This window comes from Rousettus aegyptiacus, unplaced genomic scaffold (assembly GCF_014176215.1).
Source record: "Rousettus aegyptiacus isolate mRouAeg1 unplaced genomic scaffold, mRouAeg1.p scaffold_m13_p_1, whole genome shotgun sequence".
Lineage (NCBI taxonomy): Eukaryota > Metazoa > Chordata > Mammalia > Chiroptera > Pteropodidae > Rousettus > Rousettus aegyptiacus.
Window position 1 is genome coordinate 51,610,324 of NW_023416284.1, and position 17,735 is coordinate 51,628,058.

At 36.0% G+C, this 17,735-nt stretch overlaps 1 protein-coding gene across 6 annotated transcripts in view; it reads right to left on the reverse strand.

Moving 5' to 3' along the window:
• SLC44A5 (solute carrier family 44 member 5) overlaps nucleotides 1-17,735 on the reverse strand; it is a 343,060-nt gene that overhangs the window by 112,680 nt on the left and 212,645 nt on the right. For all 6 annotated transcript variants that reach the window (XM_036235323.1, XM_036235322.1, XM_036235313.1 and 3 more), the window contains one exon: nucleotides 4,677-4,725. Coding sequence is in view for 4 of the 6 variants with exons in the window: in XM_036235313.1 (XP_036091206.1) it covers nucleotides 4,677-4,725 (49 nt within the window). In the remaining 2 variants the exon portion in view is untranslated. The remainder of the gene's footprint in view (nucleotides 1-4,676; nucleotides 4,726-17,735) is intronic.

Consider the following 17,735-nt stretch of genomic DNA (forward strand, 5'->3'; position numbering starts at 1 on the left):
CTGATTAAAAGCAAAGAGGCTCGCCATTCATTTCCTGTCCTTTAAAATAAAGTTCAATCTCCTTACTTTTGAATACGATGCTCCTCACTATCTTGTCTCTTGCTACCTAAGTAATTGTATCTCCTGACTTTACTCTCCCTCCTATTATGTTAAGTACTTGCAATACTCTAACATGAATCATGGAAAGTCTTTTCCTTCACACATCTGGTTCTCTCCGGGTTACTCTTTGCCCTTACCTACATAAAGCAAAACTCTTACAGGTCCTTCAGTACCTTTCAAGCATTATAATATCAGGCAAACAGTACCACCTCTCACCACATGATTTACTCTCTCCTTGAGGTTTCCACTGCAACCTGCACCCCTACACGTTGTTTACATCACTACATTACAGTCTTCGGTTTGACAGCAACACTGCTCTTCCCTCCTCCTCCAACACAAACATACACAAAAAGACAAGGACAAATTTTTAAGCTTGGGATCATGTCTGGGAGGTATGTGTCCCTGGTTCTTGTCCTAAAATCTTGTAAAGAACAGTGTCCTCTGATTGCTTGCTAAACAAGTTTCTAAAATGCTAAATTGATTCTGTCAATTTCTTACTTAAAATTCTTCAATGCCTCCTCAGAGGCTATAGAACAAGATGCCAAACGCATTGGTATGGTGTATGAAACCTTGGTGATGTTGCTTGTTCTTACCTCTCTAGCATCATTTCTCCCCCCTTCAGCTTGATCTCCACGCCTCCTCATCTTTACTCGTGCATGCACAGGCTGAATCACTTCTAGGACAACTGTTCTCAGGCCTCTGTACCTTCATGTGTGCTTCTGACTTTTCTTGCAATGTCTTCAAAAACCAGCTCAAGGGTCACCTCTACTCTGGCTCCCCTTTCTCTACTCTTAGCAATGCTAGACACACTCTCTTTTGTTTCTGGAGCCCCTGTCAATAACTCTATCACCACTACATTAATCCCTTGATCATCTGCCTTCACAATCTGCAAGCTCCCTTGGGTAGGAACTTTGCTTAGTTCACCCTTGTATTCCTAGCACCTAGCACAGTGCCTGGCATATAAGAAGCATTATGAAAGTAATGGATGCTTTTCTTTACATCCTTTGATTTAGTGCACTTTAATTATTTTCATCTTTATTACAAATAATTTATAGGTGGTGACTTTTTTAAATGCAAAAACAGGAAAAAGAGCAAGCTAGCATATTGGAGAATAAAGGGCAGGCTACAAATTTTAAAGATGTGTGTTGCTCTACATCTTCTAGTAAAAAGAAGTCACACTGATAAATAATTGGTCATGTTAGGCCATTTGCTCCACTCATAATGAGGTGAATAAATGTCAGGTTTAGAGCATATGTTCAATTCACATTTGCATTGCAAAGAATTAGCCATTCAGGCAATTATTTTTATTTTCCTTTATTTGCTTCCATACTTTTAGACACTTAAAAGTTTTCAAAGGAAATGCTATGAATATAGGCTTTTTATTTCAAACTATTTTACAAGTCAAAATGGTAGCTTCTCACAGACATTTTACAACCTAAGATGTATATCTTTTTCTTGAACTTTGCATGCTTCTTTCTATAAAATTTTCTCATATTTTACCATGATCATAAGTCTTACCTTTAGATATTTAAGTCTCCTGTATAGTTACAGAAAGCATACCAATTATTTCAACAAGAAACAAATATGAGAACTGCATAAATTTAGGAGACAGCTTTGTGTTTTCACAATAATTTGAGAAGTCCACTTGATAACAGCCCTTTAGAATTCACAAGAATGTGTGGTAAGCGACAGCATAGTACTTTATGTGCTTTATCACTTAGGTCGAAACCTGAACTCTTCCATCTGTGCTTTGGCATTAAAAGTTGATTCACAGGGTCATAGAATTTCAAGATCGAAAAGGACCCAGAGGTCATTTAGTCCAACTCCTTTATATGAATAAATTCCTTCTACAACATTTCTAACAGATGCCTTTTCATTCTCTCCTAGAACCCCTTCATGACCACCTTCATCCAATGGTTCAGGTAAAACTAAACACATATTATGACAGATTTTCCACCTTCTACAAAATAGTTATTTTCAGCATTTTAAAGCCTACCACTTTGATTAGTATGAGTCATATGTCCTTCATCTATTTTGTCTATAAGAGAGGAGGGGAAAGGCAATTATGGAACATGTCAAGGCCTTCATTTCTATTTACCTGTCTACTTATATGTTGCCTCTTTCTAGAAAGGATCTTAAATTAAGTGACTTAAAACACTTGGATGCAATAGATTTATTAAAATAGAAATAGAAATACAAAATCCTGAAAAGAAATTCTTGACTTAAAGGCTAATCTAGTTGCTGGCACTGAAATTAAATTTATCCACGAGCTTCCTAAAGGAGAAATATAGTGAATTACACAATTCTCTTTATCTGATAAAAAAAAAAGTATACTAATTCTTCATTAAATAAAAATTTTTCTTAGTCCTAAGTTACAAGAGGGATTTCTCATGTAGCATCTTATTAAAGAGACTTATTTCTTAGTTTTTATGTGCATTCATTTTGCCCTCTAATAGACTGCCAAGAATAGTACTGAACCCCCTCTCCTAAAACATCTACAAACTTTACAACCTCAATTCAACACTAACTAATCTTTCTTAAAAATTTGTTGAATTCAGGGGACAAAATATGGACACTGGATAACTACTTTTCCAAATGGGGCTGGGAGAACACCTTAAACTATTAAAATCATTTTTTTTTTTTTTTTTTGGTCAGCATTATGGGGCAATAGCTTCCATATGCCCAGTTCTTACTATATGAGAACAAATGAGAAGCTGAGTTAATCTTTCCTGTTGAATTGCCTTCACTTCTTTTGGAAACAACTACAGTTACACCTAACAAAACGATGTCCTTGTGAACTGAGAGGGGTGTACAGAACATGGTAGATGCCAAGCAGAGATTGCTGTAAAGGAATCTGCTTCAATATCTGATAAGACTTTGGAACTCTCAGAAGGAGAGTGACATTATGTAAGCAATGTCACTCTTTAAATACCCCAATTATTTTCCCAGGAAGGGCATTTTAGAACCCTTAAGCCTGAAAAGTTACAAATGGGCCCACGATCTCTTCCTATAGTTAAGCCCTTTATTTTATAATACTTTTCCCTGTTCTTAGATTGAGAAGTGGGGAAGGTATTTCCACATAATGACCATTTCACCTCCAAAGGCCTTTTTGGTGCCTAAAGCATCCCTAAAGGCCCCAGATAAAAATAAATTACTTTCCTCATAGTGGTTATCAAAGTTGTTTAGACTTTACCTGGACTACCTGGTTCTATCATTAAATTCTAAATAACTGAAGACAGAGAGATCTAACCTCCTTCCCCACACATGAAGCCAGCCAGGCCTAACTCCGCTTCCTTCTCTATGGCTAGAAAACACACCTCTGTAATCTATATTCTATCTGCCCAAATGTGGCAGCTCATCTTTTCTTCTTTTTATTCCTCCTCCTCCTCCTCCTGTTATTATCATTTTTATTATTATTATCATCCTTATCATTCTCATTATTATTACTGTGGAAGAATCTGGATTAAATCTAGAGGTTCCTTGAGACCAAGAAGCTAGATTCAATTCTCACAAATGAGTTGTTATAAAATGAATACAAATACAGCAAAAGTAACCTCCATATTGAATGTGGCTATTTGTATACTGGATAACAAAATGTATTCATGGCTTTACCATGGAGAAAATGAGAGAGATTTCGGATTTATTCTAAAGAAGGCACTGGTATATCTTTGAAAAAATAACCCAAAACAAAGGATTTGGCTTTTTTACAGAATTAGAATAAACTGAAATACACATTAATATAAAGCTAAGAGAGCATAGGGACATAACAGTAAATGCTAATGTGCATGATGATGGCTGGCAAATGCAAATAAGCATGCTGATCATTACCCCACATCACAGTTTATTATGACATCCAACTGCCAGGAATCAATGTCAAAGCGAAGCAAAACCCAGCTACCAACAAGATAATTTTCTCTTCATTTTTAGCTGTTCTCCCCTGCAACTCCCCTTTTTGATTAGCAGAAAGCCAGGGGATAAAGGGTAAAATTAATAATAATAAAAAAAAGAAGTCTACGACTTACTGAATAATTTTTAAATGCTATGCAACCTTGAGGGAAAAGCACCAGTTGAGACAAGTACATATTTCCCTATAGTATTTTGAAATATCCTAAAGCATACATAATGCATTGGTGGATGGTTGTCTCAAAGAAAGCTCTCTGCTTTTGGAAGCTGAATAGCACAAATACCTGGCGTGGAAGAAGTTGGCATAGCAACTCTGAATTTGCAATGGTGAATCACAGAGTAAACAGGTGCATAAAATAACTACTTGAATGTGTTTGCCTCTTCACAAAGTGGTTAAATTTTGTAAAGCATTTTTTGGGGGCTTCTCTTTTTGAGAAATACAAACCCTTCGGTCAACTTAAAGTAGCTCACTTGCTGAAAAGAAGAAGATATTTATGACTCATGGAAAGATTTATTCTCTGTATTTTCCCTGTATAAATAAAGTGACATTTAGGCTAAAAATAAATCATTTCACCCTCAAAATAGAAATAATTCTCCATTGACTGGAAGATGTACCAAAAAACAAGCTTTCTGTGTTTGTTAAAAAATATATTCTCAAGAAAGGAATTGCTTACCTGTTGGCAACAGGTCCCTTGAAATTTGGATCAAATGTCCTTGGATTACCTGCATTTAAAACAGAGAGCTTTTTGAGCATATAATCCAATAAATGGCAAATAAATACATATAAAATATTAATAAAGAAAAATCTACATCTTGGCTAGTCCATCACTCAGTACAGTGTTGAAGTCATTCTTCAGTCCAGTGAGACTTCAGTTATGCCTTGGTTACAGCTGTCACTCCTTCCCCCTCTCTCCAGTAGGAACCAAGACTAAAAAGAGTTGGTAAAGACCATATTCTACACACCCTGTAGACATATCCTCTCACTCTTCTGAGTAGCAACATTATAAAGTGCATATTGGGTAGCAAAACTTGAAGCCCTACCAGCCTGCGAAAACGATTTTACCATCTGCCATTACCAGGTATCGCTGGGCACTTGTGAGATACACAGTATAACTGGAATGCCTGCTTATCCTAGTTCTCCCTTTCCTTCAAGAAATTGGAATATTAGTCACTGCTGAACTCCACCATGTTAGCTGTATGAAATATACAAATCATTACTATTTTATATAAATGTCATTTTTATGGAATTTTTTACATCTACTGCCAGACTTCATGTCATCTGCAGAGAAGCCCTCGTCATTGATTGTTGCATCATGATTGCAATATACTGTCTTTTCACAGTACAAAGAACACGTGGAATGACTTTTTCCTGCTCACATGCACTGTATGGGCAGAGCCAACAAAAGTTCTGTAAAATCATTTCTGGACAAAGATCTGCATTTTGCAATCCCTAGCCCTGTGCTTCGTCCCCCTTAAGCTAAGAACTACCATCCCTTCTCCTAGAATTTTGCCCCTGTATGAAGGTCTGGTATTGAATTAAGGACAGAATTAAAAAAAAAAAAACTGGGCAAAGTCTTCCATATGTCAGCAACCTACCTTTCCCTGTGCTCTACAGGGAAATTAAGCTGAGGACTCAGAGGCCTCCTCAATATAATTATAGGTTGATGGTAGAACAACGGGAAGGGGAGGACAGACTTGCAACAGAAATCCAAAGCTGATCATTTAGCAAATATCCATAAAGCACTTATTGAATGCTGAGAGCCCTGAGGGGATAAAGAATATCTATATATAAGGCATGGTCTCTATCTTGGAGACCATACAATTGATGTAATTGGGGCAAGATCCACATATTGGTCTATTCAACAAGTATTTCTTGAGAATCTTTATATCCCAAGCACTGTGTTGTACCCATGAAAAATGAATACACAGCTATTAATAAGGGTACTGAATTGTATGATATTGGCCATAAGTGTTACAAGAGTTCTGAGAAAGCAGTTTTTAACAAGGAGTAGAGTAGTCATCAGGGTTCAAGAAATGAGATTTTTTTTTGTGAAAGACTAGAGCAAAACAAAAGGGAAAGGAGAAACATTCCGGGCAGGTGAGACTAGAACTGTTAAAATCAGTAACTATTAATTGATCACCTGTTACGTGCTCCACATGGAAAGTAGCACTGCAGGGGATACAAGGTTTAAATGTACTAAGTGCTTTTATGCTTTATTTTGTTTACTTAGTAAACACAGTTTCTATCTTCAACAAGCTAACAAACTGGTGAGCAGAGGGAGAAATAAGAAAAGTACACAAAATACTAATATAAGGCAGAATATGATATGCTAAGAGGGGTACAAAGAAAGTTTTAGGAGAGTTCTAAGGAAGTATAGGTCACATTCAATTAAAATTAGTCTGGAAGAGTTCCTAGAGCCACAGTATTTTAAGATGGACAGGTTTAGACCTGAAGAGATTAACGAAGTCACAGAGTTCAGAGTGAATTTCGCCTTGGTGGGGATGGTTAAAAGAACAATCTGATTGGAATACTGGATAATGGGATAGCAGGAAAAAAAAAATAAAGCTGGATAGCAGGGGTCAAACTACAGAAAGCCTAAAAAACCAGGGATAGAAGTTATTTTATACATCTGAGCCTCAGGGAGCCATAGAAGGATTCTGAACAAAGGGATGACAAGGAAGAGCAATTTGGCAGCAATATGCACATTGTATTGCAAAGTGCAAAAGAGACCAACTGAGACCAACTAGGAGTCTACTGCAATAACTGAAGTGAAGTAATGTGAGCTACTGCCCAAGTGGTGATGGAAGTAATGGAAAGAGAGATTCAGGATTCATCACAGAGTGTTGTGTGGCTTAGGGGTCAGGAGTAATGGCTCTAGAGTCAGACTGTCTGCTCTCTGTCGTTTACTATCAGAATAACCCAGACAGATCATTTCACTTCTCTGAAAGTACTTAGAATGGTGGTTGGCATTTAGTAAGCCTCCAATGAATGTTCATAATTAGCCATCCAATTGCATGAAAAGATAAATAGTAAGACTCAGGGTGTAAAAGAGAGAAGTCAAATATGGCTCCAAATTAAGGGACTACAGACCTAGAATTGTGATTCTCAGTCATTTCTCATCTTTTACCTTGGTTTAAGGAAAGGTTGATGCTAATAAAACAGTTGGGAATGTTAATAGGTGGAAAAAATTATAAAGCTGTTAGAAAAAAAAAGAGCATGAGATTGATTTTGTTCTTTTTGAGTTCGAAGTGACATCTACTTGAAAGTCTAGCATTCAACTGTAGTTAAGAAACTTCAGCCTTGGGTCAAGTCTTAAAATATATATTTGGAAGTCATAAAGTTTATGTCATGAAAAGTGATGAACTCTGTAAAGAAGAACATCAGGATCTGTCAGAGACACAGAGTAATGTTATCATAATGACAATAATAATTTTTAATGTTTAACATGATTTTCGCATTAGCTACCAAGCACTGTACTGTATTTTTATGCATTATTTTATTTATTTTGACACAATAACCTTATTATGTAGGTGTAATGGAAAATATTATTAATCTCATTTTATATACGTAAAAAACAAGGCATGGAGAGGCTAAGGAACATGCCCATAGTCACACAGTTGATAAATGATCCACCTGGCATCCACATTCTGCCCAGTCTCACTGCTGCAGAACAGATCCCGCTAGTCATACCCTGTGATGCCAACATTGATTCCTATTCACGGGGAAAGTGTGTAAAATGTTTCTTGTTAGACAGTCTGTATATACTTCAGTGGAAAGTTCTCTGACACATTGTCAACTGCTCTTTTTCTGATTGCTTGTCTGACTCTGCCTTCCCAAAATAAACATGTTTCAGGGGGTTTAATACCCCTTTCCCTGGGAACTGACCTCCTCCTTCATCCTCAGGAGTGAGTCTCTAGCAGCCAAGTTTCTCCCATGTGCCTATTCCTTAATTTAGACATGTGATCCAAGCTGGGCCAGTCATTCCTGGCCACTCTATCCCAGAAATTTAGAATTAGAATGAACAGTGAGTTAGTCACTGGGAGATTAGAACTGCAAAATACAAAGTTTCAAGACCAGAGAAGAGAAAGTTGGTTTTCAGAAAGAAATTATTGAAGCTAATCTATGAAAAGAAGCAGCGATGGAAAAGCTGGTAGACTTTAGCTTCCTGTTCTGGTCCCTGAAGCCCAGAGTTGTTTTTCATGAGAGACTTTGTAGAAAGGATACCAAGTCCCTTCCCTGCTCTTTTTGCTAGTGTACGTTGGTTACTGGCAACCAAAGAGTCCCACTAACATACACACTTGCCTCGGTCGATTTAGATTTCAACAGCTCATTGTAACCACATTTATTACAGTCTTTCAATAAACAGGTGGAGGAAATTCAGGCCCGAAGAGTTCGGCAGGAGATATTTAAAGTGCTCAAAGAAAGGAATCTACAACCTAGAATACTTTTTCCAGCAAGATTATCAGTTAGAATTGAAGGAGAGATAAAAAGAGTTTCCCGGACAAACAAAAATTAAAGTAGTTCACTACCAATAAACCATTCTTACAAGAAATATTAATGGGTCTTCTTTATGCAGAAAAGATCTTAACCGGAAATAAGAAAACAGAGGAAAGGAGAGGGAAAAATCTCACTGGTAAAGACACATATATAATAATCACAATGAATCAACCCCTTTAAAAGTTAATGGGAAGGTTCAAAGACGATAGCAGCAAAATTCACTATAACAATAATCAATAACCAGGAGATACACAACATGAAAAGATATAAAATCTAACATCGAAAACATAAAGAGGGGAGGAAGGAGTAAAAATGTAGTGCTTTTAGATCCAGTGGAACTTAAATGCCTATAAGCTTAAAAATAAACTGATATAGATATAGGTGGATGTATATGAACCTCATGATACCATAGACCAAATCATACAAAAAATACACTCACTAATAATAAATAAACAAATAAATAAATAAATAAATAAATAAATAGAAAGGAATCCAATCAAAACACTAAAAAAGACAACTACAAATGAAGGATGAATAGTTGAGATGAAGTCTGATTTAATGAATCTCACATTTGAATAAGACATATAATTTTAAAGTTAAGTGGTAGCCATGATAGACATGCAGAGGATGCCATGGGGTTTGTGAATGATTAGGTGTCTCCAGGTCCTGATTGACTTGACCCTAAACTTTGGCTCAACTTTCTACCAACCCTCCGGCCCCATGTGCTTTTTGACTTGGACCTTGTACGCTGAAGTGGAACACTAATGCTGGAATTCTTGCTGGTCCAGATTTAAATTCCCCAGCCTGGCTCAACAGCTGAAATATTGCAAAAACTTTGTGGGGATACAAGTTTCCAACCCTTCCACACCAAATATACAATTCTGCCCCTCTGCGGTATATCTGGAAATGTGTATTTTAAAAACGTCCCATTAGATAATTCTGCTGTACAATCAGACTTAGCACTAAGCTACTTGATTTATCCTGAATTTCATTTTTAACCTCTATCTCAGTTCATACATAGTCCTTAATTCTAGTTGTACATAATGGAGCAAACCTGATGGAATAAGAGAAAAGCAAATCATTATTTGTATGACCTTTGGGAAACACCACAAATAAGAATAAGAGGTTATAGGAAGAGAAACAATTATAGGAAGAGAAACAGAAAAGTGACATTCAAGAAAGTCAAAGAATTTTAAGAAAATAAAAAGGGTTACAAATTCCACAGAGACATAATTATTAAGTAAATGCTTATTTGTACCACGGACTGCGATAAGTGCTTTACACACGGATATGCCATTTTGCACAATTCCACATAGAACAACGTGAATCGTCTCCCTTGAGCTATGTAATACAATAGCAGAGATATATTTGTTATGTCATATAATGCTCTCAATAATTCTGTGATTTATATCATTATTCTTTTCACTTTACAGATGAGAAAGTTGAGGCACAAAAAGATAAGCAAATTTGCGCTAGCCCACTCAGCTAACAGGAGGTGGAGGTGTGATTGGAAGGCGGGCAGACTAACTGCAAAGCCTGCGTTGGGCCACTTGGCGGTACCTTTCTCGTTAGTGATCTTAGAGAAATTCCACAGTAGAATGGGAGGAGGAGGTAAGTTGAAAGGGGTTAGAAACTTTCAAAGTATTTAGGCTGGCTTTCAATTTGGGTATGATTTGCACCTCACAAAGCGAAAAAGTGGATTGCAGTGTAAATGAAATGCTATTGTCAAATCTGTCTGAAAAGCTGACACATTTTTATTGTAAATTCTGGCTGCCTTATATTTCAGTCGAAAATCCACTAAAACCCCAGTTGGATGATAAGATTTAGCTGATTCCATATAGTAATGACAGCTGGAAAGTGATGACTTCAGCCTGCCCCATGTGCCAGCAGAATTTGTATTGTCATGCAAATTTTTATTTCCTGAAATCAATACAGAGCATCACTTTTTCAGAGGCCTTCATGTGCTCTAATTGCATCTCTAGAATAAACAGACTGCGGGGCCAGCTAAATAAAAAAAGCCACAATGCTTCACTATCATCTAGCTTAGCTAGCTGACTACAATTCATATTTCTCACTTTGAGAAAAAGAAAAAAAATGAAGTAATAATATGAAAAGCTTCTTAAATTCACATGACTCTTCGATCACCAAAATTATTAGGACAAAAAATCACTAAAAATATTCATAATAGACAGTTACACATTTGTGATTATAATTAACGGTTCGTATTGCATTCATACAATGTAATTCTTCTGACCAGAATAATTCACAAAGGTTAAGGAAAATAGTCCAGGTAATTAATTCAATTCATGGGTGCAGATTTCATATGACTCTTTTTAATGCAAATGGCAAGATAAAGCAGCCAGTCATGCTTGAAAGACACTTTTCTTTAAAAGCAATCTGTTTCTCAAAGAAAATGACATTATAACTACCATTGATTAGTTATAAAAAGCAGAAATCTGGAACATTTAACTTTATTCCTTCAGTATATTCTCCTTCAGAAAATCTAGTGTGATTTAGAGAGCAAAGGGGAACTAAAGTGGGTCAGACAAGTGTGTTAGGACTTAGAACTATTATGAGCAAGCAAATTAGATAACTTTCCAATAAGCACGGAAAAATGGTGTAATACAAAATTAAGTCTTGCTCTAATATTCAACAAAAGGCAGTGGAGAATTGTGAAGAATTGAATACTTGTTTTACTTTATTTTTCAAACATGTTTATGGTTTTGTGTCTACAAATGAGGCCCTGCCACTTCACCTAAGGAAACGGTTCCCCTTCCACCAAGTTTCAACAAAGGATAAGGAGCCATGTTCTTTGACATGTTCTTTGCCATTTCTTACAGGATAATGTTCCTACTTCTCAGCTCAGCAATATGGCCTTTCATAATCTGGCCTATCTCATCTGCCTCATCTCCTACTATCCCTCATTTCAAACTTGATCTTCTAGCAATTCTGTATTGCTTTGTTTCCCCTCCAGAATCAGGTGTTTTGCATAGTGCCTTTTGAATAGTATGACTTTCCCCTCTTTGTTCCTTTGGCAATGGCTGAAAGAAGTCCACAGTTCTCCTTTCAAATTCCCAACTCATCCTTGAGGTAAGAATAAAGACCAAGACATTCTACTGGCCATTCTGCCAGTGGGTGCATCCCATCTGACTGGAGACTAATGTTGGGAACTTTTGTATAATCCATTCCACTGTAGCGAATTCCACCAGTCTCTGAAACATACATATTTCTATCATTGTCAACTGTTGTGCTTAGTATACAGTACCACTAGGTTTTTTTACATGCTTTTTTACATAACAGAGATAGACAGCTACATCCTAATCCCCCAAACTTGTGAATATTTTACCTCACACAGCAAAAGAGACCGCAGATGTGATTAGTTGAGCACCATGAGATGGGGAGATTATCCTGGATTATCTGAGTGAGACCAGTGTAATCATAAAAGTCATAAAATTGAGATGACAAAGACAAAATAGTTACAGAAGGAGAAGTAATGACGTAAACAAGGTCAGAATGGTGCAATATAAGAAAAACTCAACTGGCCACTGCTAGCTTTGAAGATGTAAGGGAGTCATGAGCCAAGCAATGTGGCTGTCTCTGAAAGCTGGAAAAAGAAACAACATGAATTCTCCCCTAGAGTCTCTAAAAGAGAACGTGATCCTGCCAATTCCTTGATGTTAGTCCACTGAGACTTATTTTGGACTTCTGACCTCCAAAATTATAAAATAATAAATTTGCATGACTTAAAGCCACTGCATTTGTGGTAATTCATTATAGCTGCGAGAGGAAGCTAATAAACACGACTATTTCTTCTATTGGATTAATAGCTCCTTTAGGGCAGGACTAGATCTTGATTATTGTCCTATTGCTACTACCCACTTTGGTGTCTGATATATACATAACAGAGACTCAATAAATGTTAATCGAGTAAATCTAAAAGGAATGCTAATGTAATTTTGAAATCTCATAACTTTAATTTAGGCTATGAAAATACAAATAGATCAATCTTGACAATTACCATTGAAATCTATCATTTTAGATAGATTTCAACTTGGATTTAAGGCAAGTTAATAGATTCTTATAATTGTAATGATGTGAAAATTGCTTTCCCTATCACTAACGCTAGTTCAGCATCTATTTGTGATGTTAAGATCAGTAGAAGAGAACAAAGGAAGTAAGGGAGCTAGTATCCCATACTGGTAAATTAAAATTGGGCACTGTATTACTTGGTATCAAAAGTCATTTCTGCTATCTATGAGCTATATGATCTTGAGAGAATTACGAGAATTACTTTTTTCTCTCTGAACTTCCATTTTGTTATCTATAAAATGATAGATAGTAGTATAGGGGTTCAAAATGAGTCACTCCAAGATGTGCCTCTGTGATACGTGGATTATTTTAAGCTAAAGGCAACCAAGATCTTCAGGCTCGAGAGAAACTTTTGCCTACCTTAACTACCTAGAAAAATAAGGGCCTTGCCCATAATAAGAGATTATCAGAGATAACTCTTTTGACCTATTTATCTAGCAGGGCAAACTACTAATTATTGAATATCTGCTCTTCTTATTGTCCTGCAATGACCTTCCTTACCTTCCTTACATTTTCCTTAGCTCAGAGTGTCATATATCCCTCATTTTAACTTTCAGCCCTTGAATCTCTCATGTAGGTGGAGTCACTGACTCCTGTATGTGGAGTTATCAAAAGTATGTATGTAATTAAATTTCATTATATTTTTCTTGTCAATCTGACTCATATAGATTTAATTATTGGAGCAGCTGAAAGAAATTGAAGGGTAGAGAAAAATTTCTTCCTCATTCACAGTAGCAAAAACTAAAACTAAAATGAAAATGAAAAAAGGAGAAAACAATTTCTACCTTCAGAGTGAACATGGGAAATAGCAAAGTATATGTAAATTACCGTCATAACCAAAGTATATCAGTGTAGAATCAATGCTACCCAAATTTCCTTGAATTGCCACATTGGTTATAAGTGACACAAATAATTCTAGAAAGGTTTCAATGACTAAGCTGGGTGTGACATTTGGGGTGGGGGGCATAAGACCACATCTTAATTATTTTTCTGTCCCACATAAACTCTAACAGTTCTTGGCATATAACATAGACAGTTATTAAATGTTTATTGAATGAATGAATGATTAAAACACATTGACAGATATAATAAAGAGGAGACAAAGTTATATTTATATTTCAACTCTCACAATAGTCTTCATATTGAAAAGTTTCAAAGCGAAAATGATAAATGATGATCAGACTCACAGTATGGGTATGACATTCTTGATCTAACAGAAAGTGAATTTGAATTTTTTTTGGACAGAGAGATTTTGAGGATGCTTAAAGGAAAGAATGTGTCATGTGGGAAAGCTGGACAAAAGCACATGCTCAGCTGTAGAAAAGACTATGCTTGGAGGAGGAGACAAGAGAGCAGTTAGTGGAATGAAGCACATCATCAAGAATTGGAGTAGGACTTACAAAGCTCCTCAAGTCCTCTGAGAAAGTAATGCAGTTGTCATGTGTCTATGTTTCTGCCTAATGTAGAGGAAATAGAAAACTTAAAGCTGAGGAATCAACAATAAGATTGCTAAATATTGTATTTTAGACATTAAATGGTAGGGGCCTTACTAGGTTCGTAGCAAGTAAGAGAAGATGAGGCAATTCTAGAAGCATTACAGAGAAATACATTCAGTGGGGGGTGCAAGAAAGGGCATGGTACCATTCTTTATCACCTAATGACAGCAATGTCTCATGCAGAAAATGATGTACATTCCAGAAACTCATCTTGGGCAGAAACATGACCACACATTGGACATGGTAAGATTAACAAAAATGCAAATGAGATTCCTTCAGCACTGATTCAAACCAAACAATACAGTGGTATGTTGACCTTATGATGGTTGTTTTTCTCCCAGTCTAACTTCCTAAACATATGGGATGCTAAATCATCCTGTGTTACATCAAGAATGCCAAATCTCTTACTTTAAGAATGTTTTTTCTAATCACAGCATTGGTTTCTAGACAGTTTGCATCATTATTTGAAACAATTCATCTTATGTGAACACGAATCATTAACATTTAGTTAAAATGTCAACCTTAGAAGTAATAACCTAAAAGAAGCAATCTCTGCTTCCACTGAGCAGACAAAAGAAAACACACATCAGGCACTCAGGGTGCTTCTTAATAGACTGATTTTATAGGCAGTGCTGAATGATACACATTTAGGGGTCATTGAAAACGCACTTTTAAAAAAAATGATTTTTTTTTTTGACTACCGCGACAAAGCAGTGAATTTGTGCTATAGAACCACCATGAATTATTGGATAATCACACATCTACTCAGAATAAATAAAATTCTGAATCAATATTGATTTAAAAAGAGAGTCTGAAAGCAAACAAGAACATGAATTGAGTTTGAAGATTATCAGCTTGGGTTTTCAAATATTTCTTTCTAGCCATATTTGTATAATTATTGTTCAACACGAGGCACTTAAAAAAAAAAAAAGACCCATGACATACTCTAATTACATTGGAGCAACTCCTTACTTTGGTCCAGTTTCATAGGTTATGCATTTTATTATCATGTCAGTCCCTACTCCCTCGCCTCCTAAAAAATATAAGAATAATTTCATAACAAAAGATAAGAAATAAAGAGCATATTTACTCACTCTAAATATAAAAATAAGTAACTTCATCTTGCCTTTCCATCTTCAGATTTCAGGCAATAGCACAGTAAATGAATAAAGTTTGGGGGAAATGATAGTTTTTGTCATTACCTATGTACAAAAATTAACTTGTAATAAGAAGAAAGTTGTCTTTAAAGTTATAGTTGAGCAAAAGAATTTCCATTGAACCTAAGAATAAAAGCGACTAAAGACAAACAGCAAGAATTTGTCAAATTATCATAAGTGCATAAAGCAGTTTGGTAGCTAATGATAACATCTTTCCTCATTCTTCATATCACCTACAGGCTATTGATGAGAACAAAATTAAACTGCTTATCACCTCTGATTTTTGCCACAACTCAAGAAGGTAAACGATAATAATCACTGGAAAAAATCTCTATTTCTGGGCCTGAAATGTAGGAAAGAAAACAAAATTTAGTGTATAATTTCTATATATGAGGCTTTAATCTAATAAATAAAAACTACAGGTGGAGTACATTATTAGAATCTGTATTACTTGCATGGCCTTTCACTAGTAGGTCAGACTAGTCGCCGAGAATGACAAATAGGACAACAGCAGACAGCAGGGATACACACAACCTGCTGCATGACTCACCCTGAACTGTAAGAGAGAGAGAGAGAGAGAGAGAGAGAGAGAGAGAGATTGAGAACAAGAGGAAGAACAAGAGAGAGAACAAGAGAGAGAACAAGAGACAGTCTTTCTTCTTTTTTAGGATTGGGGATGAGGGGTGGGGATGGAGTAGGCTCTTATTATAGAACAAGATAATCACTCGGCTGGGATGCCTGGGGGGTTATCTCACTTCCTCTGGGAGTCCTGTCTTCTTGGATCAAGTCAAAGATAAAATAGCTTGTAAATTCTGTGGTGCTAGTATATATCAGGAAGAAATGCTCATACATTTTTTTTTCTCATTAAATGGATTTTTCACAAAGAGACTGAACGTATTGTAAGCTCACTGTCGAAAGAAAACTTTATTTCTTTTATATTCTGCATTGATTCAAAGAAGTGAGTAAAAGACCAGGGAAGGGAAATCTAGTGCTCAAGACAAGGGTTTGCCTCATGATCTTCCATCTGGCAGTCATATAAAACTGACGATAAATCTAAAAGTCTACCTGTTAACTCCAATTCCAAAAGTATGAAAGGTTCAACTCCCTTCCAATATCTCTATTTCTCTCTCCAAAAACAACTAAAAATTCTAGATAGAATGCTTAAAAAACATCTTAAAAGCACTGAAAATCCAAGAATATGTTCAAGAAAAAGAATGAAATAAAGACAACTTCAGGCAAAACAAGACAAAACAAAAACAAACAAACAAACAAAAAACCCAGAGAGTTTGCCACCAGTAGGATCTTACTAAAATATATTACATATATACAGATTTCTGTAAGAAAAAGTGAGCCAGATGGAAGGTCTTTGATGAAAGAAGAAATATATAGTGAAGAACTATGGTGGGAAGAGGAGAATGATCACTGGGTATATAAAGCACTTATAAACTCTTGCAGGATTAAATAAAGCAAGAGAAAATTATGACAATAACAGAATGTAATCTAAGAATTGAAATATTATAGACTTCTTGTATTGTGTCGAAAAAGGGTGAAATATTAATGAATTTTCAACTTTAATAAGTGTGCATGCTGTAATTTTAAAAGAGTAGAATCAGAGTATATTACTCTGAGAATAGAATAGGAAGGAAGATAGAATAAGAAAAATTATCCAGTTCAAAATCAGGTAAGAAAGAGAAGAAAAATAACCAGAACAGTCAGAGCAATGAGAAAGCAAAGACAAAATAATGTATATTGTCATGGACTGAATGTTTGTGTCCTCCTAAAATTCATATGCTGAAGTCCAAATCCCCAATATGATACTATTTAGGAGTTAATTATGTGAAGTCATGAGAGAGGGATCTGTATGATGGGATTAGAGTTCTTATAAGAAGAGGAAAAGACCAGAGCTAGTTCTTCATGCCATATGAGGACATGTCAGAAGGCAGCCATCTTCATACCAAAAAGGACTAAGTGGCATCCTTTAGAGCAACTTTATAGAAAGGTCAGCACAGCTGTGGGGAGTTCTAAAGATAACTCAGGTTACCTCCCAATCAATCATTCCCAAGGCTTCCCGATTAGTGGGATACTTGAATGAAGACAGCTAGAACTTACAAAATCAAATGACCAGCCGGTAGAGACAGCCAACTCTTGAGCTCTTAACTAAAATATCCCAAGCTTTCTCATTCTTCCTGAAACTCTTCAGAACTTCTGGTATATTTGTTTTTGACTCAGGTCTACTAGGCAGCCCTATGGTCTCAAACAAAAAGGAACTCTGGGAGACTTTGCTGTGCCAAAATGACACCAATCCAAGGAGAGTCTGCTACCGTCTACCACTTAGATCAACATTAAAATCAATAAAAGACAAACATTTCTCTGTCCCTTCGGAAATCTATATCTATTTCTTAATGTTCACTTTCCCCACACTCTGTTATCAAAACCACAAATCAGAGATTAGTAAGGTGTGCTACTTTACTTAGTAATATACATTTAGTCAAA